At 33.5% G+C, this 11,144-nt stretch overlaps 2 protein-coding genes across 2 annotated transcripts; one reads left to right on the top strand and one right to left on the bottom strand.

Annotated features, from left to right (window-relative positions):
- Positions 1-2,120: 2,120 nt before the first annotated feature.
- LOC103873559 lies at positions 2,121-3,277 on the top strand. The gene has a single exon (XM_009151968.3). The coding sequence runs from the start codon at positions 2,765-2,767 to the stop codon at positions 2,987-2,989; it is 225 nt and encodes a 74-aa protein (XP_009150216.1). The 5' UTR covers positions 2,121-2,764; the 3' UTR covers positions 2,990-3,277.
- A 389-nt stretch (positions 3,278-3,666) lies between these two features.
- LOC103873568 (enoyl-[acyl-carrier-protein] reductase, mitochondrial) lies at positions 3,667-6,023 on the bottom strand. Its single transcript, XM_009151977.3, has 10 exons — positions 5,711-6,023; positions 5,531-5,628; positions 5,339-5,470; positions 4,970-5,113; positions 4,782-4,884; positions 4,584-4,683; positions 4,435-4,511; positions 4,278-4,356; positions 4,038-4,156; positions 3,667-3,952 (listed from the first exon to the last, which is right to left on the bottom strand). The coding sequence occupies exons 1-10, from the start codon at positions 5,881-5,883 to the stop codon at positions 3,859-3,861; spliced, it is 1,119 nt and encodes a 372-aa protein (XP_009150225.1). The 5' UTR covers positions 5,884-6,023; the 3' UTR covers positions 3,667-3,858.
- Between the last annotated feature and the right edge of the window lie 5,121 nt (positions 6,024-11,144).

The raw sequence follows: 11,144 nt of genomic DNA, 5'->3' as shown, positions 1-11,144 counted from the left end.
AACACGGGACAGGGCTCTCTGTATACATTTCGATAGCCAGTCAGCTATACCTCGGGAACTGAATACTCTTTAATGGCAAGTCGCACCACATATGATGACGTCATAAGACAATTAGACACTTGATCTCAAGCGGTGTAATATCCATGGACTACATAAAGTCAGTTGATAACTTTGCAGATCCATTTACTAAAGGTTTATTGAGAGATCAAGTTTTAAAATCATCAACTGGAAAGGGTTTATTGTCTACGACTAAGGATGTTTGATGGAAACTCCACCATCGATATTGGAGATCCTAAGAAGTTGGTTGAAGGGGACAACTAAATCCAACAATATCCGATAAAAGCACTGAAATATGCCCATATCCAAAGATGATAACATTACTCATGTAAGTATAAGGTTAAGCATTGGCTTCTAATGAGATAAGATCATGGCCTTCATATATATGTATATAAAATATAACATGGTACTTTATTGTATTTATGACAGGTGCACATGGCAATCACCTAGTGAGTGTGAAATGGAGCCTTTTCTAAGAGGTGATCAGGCTGTACCCTCCAACTTCACTCATGAAACACCAAGCAACTTCACGGCCAAAATGAACAAAAACATAAGAACTTAACTCCAAAAGAAAAGGCAGTTGTGTTGTATTTGTTGACTCGGTTTACATAAATTTTCAGGTGGTTCAAGACATCAAGTTCACCACCAGAAAAGTAAACCCGACAGATACTAACAGTGAGTAGTTCAAGGTTGGAAAATGCTACTACATCACATACAATTATGTTTTCTCTTATACTCTCGAAAAAATATTTCTGTCTAGTCTTAGTTACGTCTAGTCAGTCGAGTCTGTATAAGTTTTTCGACTCTTGCATATGTTTAGATTATTTTTATTCACTTGAGGGATTGTTGGAACTATTTTTATAAGCCTATTGACAGTAAAAATTAGGTATTTGTGAATAAAATTTTACAAGCCTATTAGGCTGAGTAAGAAAATCTAATCTAATGTGAAATAAACGTTGTACTTTATATGGAGGAAGTCCACCACATTTTGCAAGCTCATGGGCTGAGTAAAATGATGGAAAAAAAATATTTTACTAAGTTGATGACTAAACTAAGTCTTTTTGGTGAGGCTTAAGTTAAGTAAACTTTCTGACCAATCTAACTTAGTGACCAAGCTATGCAACTTAGTGACAAATGGCTAATAGTAAAGTTCACTTGGTTTCGAACTATGGTGACTTATTAACAACTGTCGAAAGCTTAAGCAAACTTAACGAAACATGTCAAAGTTGTTTTATGACTAAGCTTTGTGAATCCCTCCTATAAATAGACATTTTACATCTCCATTAAGAACACACTCACACACAAACTCATATATAAGAATCTTAAAGATTAGCTTCCACATACAAAGTTCCAGCTATACCTCAAGTCTTTCAATGTAAGTCTCAAAAGTATAGTGTGATCGTTAAGTTCGTAGATTCTGTTTTGAGTGATGCAAATTAGTCTCATGTGGTTTTATCTTAGGACTCAGAAATCGTACAAAAACCTCTCACCTATGGACGATTTATTGAGTTAAGGAATCAAATCACGACTCCACTTATTCGTCTTTTTCATATCAGGTTTCAAATGTTTTTAGCACTTTATATTATCGTTATCATCACATACATTTTGTTTCGTAATTTTTAATCTGGATTTACGTTTTAACAATATTTACGAAAAGAAGCTAAAATGAAATATTTCCTTTTTAGCTAACTAGCATCGATAAAATTATAAAATATATGATGAATCCAAGATCCTATGTCTTCCTAAGGACATCTCCAACCCATAACACTATTTTGGTGTGAAAACTACACCGTTTTAGTGTAAATTTAGCACCAAAATCTTTTTCTTCTCATTTGACCAAAAAAAAAATTTCTTCTCCAACCATAGCACCAAAATTTACATCAAACTGTATTTTTAAAAAATATTATTAAACAAAAAAATTAATTATTACTTAATATATATATATATATATATATGTTGTAAACAAAATTTGTTATGTAAATATATTGAACAAAAATATATCACATATAATTATTTTTCAAATAGTTATTTACAATTTTAACATATAAAAATATTAAAATAATAAATTAACATAAATTATTTCAGTATATGTAATATATTGATTTTATATATTTATTTTACTATTTTATATGTATTTATTTTGTCACTAATAATTATTAAACTAATATTTTATTAATAAAATAAGTGAATACTGTTTAATATTGTGAATAGTAGTGCATGAACAGTATTTAGCGTTGTGAACAATAACATACTAAATATGGTGTGGTACTGCAGGTTTACATTAAAATAGTGTGACTTTCACTGTTGGGTTAGAGAGATTTTAATGTAAAAACTATACTAAAATGATGTTAGGCAGTTGGGTTAGTGATGGTCTTAGAGGTTTTTGATAGATCAGTCTACGAGGCCATTCACTGACAACGACTGTACTAACGCGTGAGGAGAGTGATCACAACTGACACAAGTCCTTCTAGAACCTCGTCTTACTAACCAATTACAAACCCTTCACTAGCTCTACACGTAAACTCACAGGTCTAATTAATTACTAAATTACCTCTAATTGCTTGCCCTGCAAGTAGAAGACTTGGTCAGGGAGCCTCTGGTCGGGTGCTATTTATCCTCTCTATTTATGCTTCGTTAAACGCGTCTCTTCTCTTGATTTCTTTCTTCAACAATTTTCCTCTCAAAGACTGTAATTAGATTCACGTCCATGGAGTTTCCATCTCCTAACCCATCCGGAAGGGACGAAACAGTCGTTCCTCCGAAGAGAGGCCGGATTAAGATCATGATCGCTCGTGATCTAGCTACATCGGCGACCTCTATCATCTGGAAACCGAGGCGAAGTCGAATCAAGATCATGATTGCTAGCGATCTAATCATATCGGCAACCTCCCCATGGGCCCAGAACAAACACGACGGAAATAGCGAAGGCTGAACTGTTTCTCAGACTGCAAACGCTGATCTCCATGCATGTGTCTCATAATTCGATCGGATCGGACCGGATCGTCAAATCCAACTGTAAATTTGTGTGATATATGATATATGTAAGAGAGCATACCGGTTAATTTGGTTCTCAAGAAAAACATACCGGTTTATTCCCGGGGTTTGTAGATAGTGATATTATGGATGGTCGTATGCTGTACAAATGTTGGGGTAATACTTTGTAAAATATATATGTTTGACTCGATTTACATACCGGTTTATTACCTGTTTCGATCTTTTATTTCGATGTGCCGTCCATATGAACTGCGTCAAGATATAGTTTACTCATGTTACGGTAATTCAATTTATGGATGATATTTAACTCATTGTCCAGGTAATTCAGTTTATGTGTGATGTTTAACGACTTAATTTGTGGATATGATTTTGAGAGAAGGTTGAAACAGTAGTTTTTTCTTTTAATTTTCATGGATGAACGGTTGAATGTATAATTTGTGTTGCACAAATGCTGTGTTGCAGATGGTACAAGCACATTTAACTTATACAAAGAGTCGGTAGGTTGCATACATTGAATATCTCTTTCGCTTATACAAAGACGCATTGCGCATCATTTGGCTCACAAGCAGTATTCGCTTGTCATTGCGGCTTGAAAAGGGAACCAGACCAGTTAGGTTTTATCGGACTGAACACAACATAATGATTTATATTGGTGTGTTCAGTCTACATTTTTATTGTTTCTGATACATGGGGGAAGAAGAACGAGAGTACAATAAAGTACATTTTGCATCATCAGATTACTAATACGTTCATACATAACACTAACACAGTGGCAACACTTCTTGAATGGCTCACAGGAAGGAAGCTTCAGAATGTGATTACTTGTTTGGGTTGCCTACCAACCTTCCCAAGCGCTTTATCGAGAGCAACAGGGAACTCGTCGAAAGGAACCAGTTCCGTTCTGTCAGAAGAAACCGACAGTGGATTCACGTGGTAAACAAGGAAGAAACTTAATCTAGCGTTAAGAATTTGACAAAAAGACTCACTCGTATTTTAGCTTTCCGTCCCGCGCAAGCCCGAGGAGATAGTCTATCATCTCCCTGCATTCTTTCACTTTACCCAAACTCAACCAGTTCTGTAGCCAAAACCCTTTCAACTCCAAATCCTGTAAAAAAATCGAACTCTTAAACACATTGGACAAAAGCCATAAATAACCCGCGACTTTGTCATGTCTGTGTGATTAAGTAAACTGCAATTTATGAAAAAAACTACCCTGGGACATATACCTTAAAGATGAAAGATGTTGTTGAAACAGTGATTGGCTTCTTAGACATCCCACCATATGTTACCATGGTTCCTCCTTCCCTAGAATATTAATCACAAAACCTTCAGCACAGCCGGAAGTTAAATGAAATTGCACAAAAGCGGAAATGTTCTGTGCACCTCAGAAACTTGAGCACGAGAGAGGCAGCATTGCCACCAACACAGTTGAATCCCAGAGCTGGTTCAGGTAACTCCCCCTAGACCACACATATGTTAAACGTATATATCTGATGCAAACTTCGGATAATTGGATTTCTTTCAAAATTTACCAAAAGACTTTTCACGTTCTTAACATTCAGCTGACTCTCTGAAAATACTTGGTCTGCACCTAGAGCTTTCAGATTCTCTCTTGCTTCATCCGACCCGGCTCTAACATCAGTGGCAAGAGACAGAAGTTCTTGACTATAGCCACTTTGGTCGTTCGTAACAAAATATATTTTAAATGTGATTCATAAAATATAAAACACCTATCACGGATGATATTGATGGTACTGATGCCACGGAGCCTAGCTAACTGGATTACACATTGACCCACGATACTTGTTGCACCATTCTGTACCAAAGAATCTCCTGCTCCAGAGAATCAACTGGTAAGGAAAGAAATAGCAAGTAAAGAGCACTTGTTACTTCAGAGATGATGAGATACAATACAAACCGGAAGCTAAGGACACAAAATCTTCAAGCATTCTTAAAGCCGTCAAAGGATTAACAGTAATGGTAGCCGCGTACTCCATTGGACAAGATTTGTCGATTTTGTGCCACACACTCTCCTCCTTGACAACAAACGTCTGCCAAGTCCCTTAACACATAGATAGAGACTTGATCAGATTCCTTAACCACAAATCCAAATGTCTCAACCGCGTAAATCAGCTGCTGGGCTTTTACCATGGACTCTGATACTATATTCGTGATGGGCCTAACTCACACCCAAAAGCTAACTCATGAGTGGAGGTTTACCCATACACATATATATTACTCAAGAACACTTGAATTGTCCGATGTGGGACATCATCTAATAGTATACCTGAGGAAGGTGGAGATGGAATAACCCAATCGCCAGGAGAAAGAGCATTGACCTTGGAGCCAACTGCATAGACTTCACCAACACCTTCATAACCACCAATCGCTGGTACCGGTGGCCTAACCGGGTACACACCTAAACCAAGTTCAATTACAACTTTCTCTCTAACCAAGAAAAAATATAAAAGAATTAAACCTTCGATTCGGTTGATATCGGAGGGATTGATCGGCGCGGCGATCATTTTAACGCATACATCGTTGTCTCTCACTTCCACCGGCGGGAGATTCACCAATCTGAAAAGAGAGAAAGAAAGAGATAAAGTGGATATTATACATTCAGTGACCGTGGAACGGGGTCTCGAGGCGATACACGAACCTGGTGACAGAATCGGGAGAGCCATGCTGCTCGTACACGATGGCCTTTGACGGTGGCGACATAACCGTCGAGAAGGATCTCAAACAACGTATTGGTGTTTCGCCGCATTGGTTCAACCTGTAATTCACCGCCGACGACAACAATTTCAGAGCTCGGACACCGACCGCCGTCATCTCTCTCCTACGTTTCTCGCGCTCTCTCGCTCTCTGTGAAAGCGATGCCGTTTAAGACTGAATATTGGTTTTTAACATAAACAAATTAGGGATGGAAAAGACTGTAAACGAACCGAACCAAAATGAAAACAATTTATAAATCGATTCCTTCTGTTAGGCTTTGCCAAGTTAGGGAAAGACAAACCCCAAACCGATTGGCTCTGTTATTGTCTTAAACCAGTAAATTCCAAAACGAAGGCAATGTCAAACCACCAAACCTAAGTTTATTTTTCAAAAAAATTATAATTCATGATTGCTATATTGAAAACCAGGGGTTGGTCTACTCTACGGATGAGTGAGGTTACAATAAAATTATTTTATATTAAAATATATTTGGATTATGTAGAGCATTTGAAATTTTTCTTTAATTAAATTGAACATGACAAAAAATAATTCTAAGATACTTTAATTTAATTTTATTTGTTTGAGTTGAAAAAAACACTAATGTTCTTGTTTATGAGAACACAAAATTATAAGAAAAAAAAATTTAAATTGTAATGGTTTATATTCTTTTGATTTTCAGTTTGATATAGTTGGAAGAAATCTAAAATAAGAATAAGTATAAACTAATCCACCTCCAAGATAAAGCAATTGAAAATATAGTGTACTTTGATAAAATTTTAAAATACTTTATAAGTAGTTTCAATAATTTCATAGATAATAATTAATATATTTTATTTAACAACAAAGAATGTTTAATAATATATGTTTGTTTTGGTTGATATTAGATTTTCAATTAATAATGAAATTTGATTTAACTTTGGGAAATTGCTATAAATACCATTTTAAAGTACCATTTTTCATGATTACAGTAACTACTTTTACCTTCATCTTTGATAAAAGGTAAAAAACATTTATAACTTTTTGATTAACTTTGACAAAAAAAACAAATGGTCAACTAATCTAAACTTAAAACATCAACTCTAAACCCTAAATCATCAACTCTAAACCCTAAACCATGAAACATCAACTCTAAACCCTAAACCCTTAAACATCAACTCTAAATCCTAAACCTTCAAATCTAAACCCTAAAACATCAAACTCTAAACCCTAACCGTAAACCCTAAACCCTATATTTTTCTGAAATTCAAACCCTAAACCCTAGAACCCTAAACCTTCAAATCTAAACCCTAAAACATCAATTATAAACCTTAAACATAAACCCTAAACCGTAAAACCCTAAACCCTAAACCTTCAAATCTAAACCCTAAAACATCAACTTTAGAGTTTTAAGGTTTAGGGTTTAGGGTTTACGTCTAGGGTTTAGAGTTTATGTTTTAGGATTTAGGGTTTAAAGTTGATATTTTAGGGTTTAGGGTTAATTTTTAGGGTTTAGAGTTTAATTTGTGGGTTTAGGGTTTACTGTTGATAGCTTAGGGTTTAGTGTTGATAGTTTAGGGTTTAGAGTTATTGTTTAGGGTTTAGGGTTTATAGTTTATGTTTTTAGGTTTAGAGTCGAAGGTTTAGGGTTTAGGGTTTAGAGATGATATTTTGGGGTTTATTAGAGTTAATATTTCAGGGTTTAGGGTTCGTATTTCAAAAAAAAAAATAGGGTTTAAAATTGATGGTTTAGGGTTTAGAGTTGAGTTTTAGAGTTTTGGGTTTGAATTTCGAAATAGTATAATACGAAAAAAGGTTGAAATTTTTTTTTTTTTTTTTTTAGATATTTTATTTGTTTAAATATTTATTTATTATATATATAAAGAACAAAGGTATAAAAAATTTTTGCCACTTAATGAAGAACTAGAGATTGACTCGCACGTCCGCGAATGTATTAGTTTTTAAGTATTTATACATTGATATTTTTTTTTCATAATTAGTGCTATATATTTTAGATAAATCTCCATATAGCTAATTGTATTCAAATAATATGATTATTTTTGGTTCAAATATCTATATCATTTTCAAATACATTCGCTATTTGAATATTTTTAGTTTTTTGTACATCATAACCAAATTCATACAAACTTGGGAGATCCAACTTGAAAACTCACACATAAAATTTATATCCAAACATGCCCTAATTTCAAAATCCAAAAAATCTATACCCAAAAAAATGACCCGTACCTAAATGGGTACCCGAATGTCTATGCCTAACAGATTCCGTAAATAAATATACATATATATATATATATATATATATTTATTTATTTATTTATGTGTTTGGCTAAATTAAGTAAAATATTAAAAAAACTATTTAGTAATATTTTTACAATATTAATAATGATCAATTTATGAATATTGATTTGTTTAGATAAGTTTTGGAGTTGTAATTAATTAATTTAAATTGATTTTAAATGCAATGGTAGAATCTGTAAATAAAAAGAAATACAAAAAGGAAGTACCTAAAAAGAAATTTCAAAACCCAAAAAATCTATACCCGAAAGAAACAACCCGTACTTAAATGGGTACCCGAATGTCTATGCCTAACTGATTCCGTAAACAAATAAAAAATTTATTTTAATGTGTTTGGCTAAATTAAATGAAATATAAATTTTTTTATTTAGTAATATTTGTACCATATTAATAATGATCAATATATGAATATCGATTTGTTTAGATAAGTTTTGGAATGGTAATTAATTAATTTAAATTGATTTTAAATATAGTGGTAGAATCTGTAAATAAAAAGAAATACAAAAAGAAATACCTAATTTATTATAAATACAATGACTAATTGTGTAAATAAAAGAAAATACATATACTGCTATCCAAGTTACTAAACAATTCTCATTTAATATTGTCATCCATGTTTCAAAACAAACCTCATTTTTAAACTGCAATTCATGTTTCCAAACAACCATAATTTCTACTTCAGTTTTAATAATATAGATGTATTTTTGAAAGACTTATTCTTAGGTCCACCCCCTAGGGTGAACCTCTAGATTCACCAACCAATAGAATTGTTTTATTTTATATTCGATATCTTATAAAAAAGGAAACAAAATATTGTCAAATTATATTATGTTTTTAAAATTAAAAAGAAAAAAAATAGTAATAATTACAAAAAAAATATTTTACGTCGTCAGCATAACATTAAACCCTAAACCCTAAATTCTAATCCCTAAACCCTTAATCCTAAACCCTAAACTCTTGGATAAACCCTAAACTCTAGGATAAATCTAAAACTCTAAATCAAAATCACTATACACTAAAACATTCAAGCGTTTAGGGTTTAGGGTTTTAGTATTTTTTATTTAGAGTTTAGGATTTATCCAAGGGTTTAGGGTTTATCCAAAGGTTTAGGGTTTACCCAAGGGTTTAGGATTTACCCAAGGGTTTAGGGTTTATCCAAGGATTTAGGGTTTAGGGATTAGGATTTAGGGTTTAGTGTTTTGTTGAGAACATTAAAAATATATTTTTTTTGAATTTGTTTTTCTGTAACTATTATCTTTTTTTTTATTTTAAAAACATAATATAATTTGAGAATATTTTGTTTCCTTTTTTAAAAGATATCGAATTTGAAATAATGAAATTCTATTGGTTGGTGAACCTAGAGGTTCACCCTAGGGAGTGAACCCAAGAATGACTCTTTTTGAAAATGTCTCTTTAGTGGTGGTAAAGATGAAAGTGGTAACATGAAAGTGGTAAACATAAAATTTTCCCTTTTAACTTTTAGTGTTTTAGTAATTATCCATAAGTTCTTGATTTGCTAATGAGATATTACAAATAAGGAGATACTTAAAAGATGATATATATAACCTCTCAGACGACATCTTTTATGATCATTTGTACCTAGAACTGAATTCCAGTGTGATGAATGGTTGAGCAGAGGGCTCTCTTAGCTAAACCATAAAGAAAAAGCACAATTCTGACAGAAGTAATACTTGCATTTGGTGACAATTGGATCAATGAAAAGCTCTTTGCATATGAAGCAAGCAAAGGGCAATGTATCTTTGTCTTTGTTGTTGTTGTTGTTAGTGTCATCATTATCCGCATCTTCAATTCCCATAGCTTTATTTCTCTTCATAACTTTCTCTGCCTCTTCCCATTACTTCTCTATGGAAAGTGGGAAGGGACGTGGAAACTCCAATGGCTTCCGCATACTGAGTTTCCAATACATATTAGTTATCAAACCCAATTGTTGGACCACATGTTCACCCAGGGAAAAGAAGTTTCCCTGTAAGAGCTTTACAGAAATGCACACTATACTTCAAATATATATTGTTAGCGTACTGAACATAAGTGGCACTGTTCATTGCGGAAAGCATACAAATTTTGCTGCCTGTGAGTATAGAGATCATTGAGTGGAATTAAATTTATAGGAGAACTCATGCACGCTATACTTGAAATTTTTGTGTTACAAAAAAAAAATGTTGATGAAAATGAGTTTAGAATATTATGCAACCATTGAGTGGAATTATAAGTTGGCTGTAGAATGTTTTATATAAGAGACGAAGGCTAGAGTACAGTTCTTCATGTCTTATCTTGTGAGATCAGTGCCAATGCTGCATAGAAAATGAATCAATTATTAGTACGCTTCATGTCTTATCTTGTGAGATCAGTGCCAATGCTGCATAGAAAATGAATCAATTATTAGTACGCTTCATCATCCATTCTTCTTCAGAGTCGCTCTCCGTTTGTTCAGTTGTCATTCTGCTCACTATCTGGCATAGCTCATCTATTTGAAATCTCCCCTATGCAAGCCTCTAGGTTTGCACTAATGTTTCTAGTGATCTTCATGTCTATAAACTGAGCTACCAAAGGATTCTCAGCAAGATAAGCAACTAAACCAGCTAAACAGTTTTGCTGTGACCGAACTCTAACTCAATATCAATACAGACAATTATAAATAATTAAATCTAGAGTAGAAGTAATTCAAGACTAAAATCCATATGAGTTATAAAAATAATGGAACTGTAACAGTTACCTTTTGGTTTATGCCATATCACCGAACCAATTAAGATACAAATTACTTCATGTTCTTTTCACAACCCATCTCGACGCCGTCCATCGGCGGCGGTTTGAGCCGAGAGGAAAACATAGAATGTGAGCTCTTAACCTCTCAGAAACAGAGCCTTCACTGAAATGGTCCCTGAACCTGAATCTTCTGAGATGGTTCATACTCAGGGATCCTTGCATAAGTTTTGAATGTTCAAGACAAGTAAATTTAAATATTACAAAGTCGGAATATCTGGTATCATTGAAAGGGTTAATAGAGTACAGCAGTGATTACCTTCTCTTCAATGTAGCATGTCAACCAAAACCCATCAGATCGCTGC

This window comes from Brassica rapa, chromosome A01, assembly GCF_000309985.2.
Source record: "Brassica rapa cultivar Chiifu-401-42 chromosome A01, CAAS_Brap_v3.01, whole genome shotgun sequence".
NCBI lineage: Eukaryota > Viridiplantae > Streptophyta > Magnoliopsida > Brassicales > Brassicaceae > Brassica > Brassica rapa.
The sequence above is the reverse complement of the archived record's forward strand: the minus strand, read 5'-3'. Positions and strand labels throughout refer to the sequence as shown.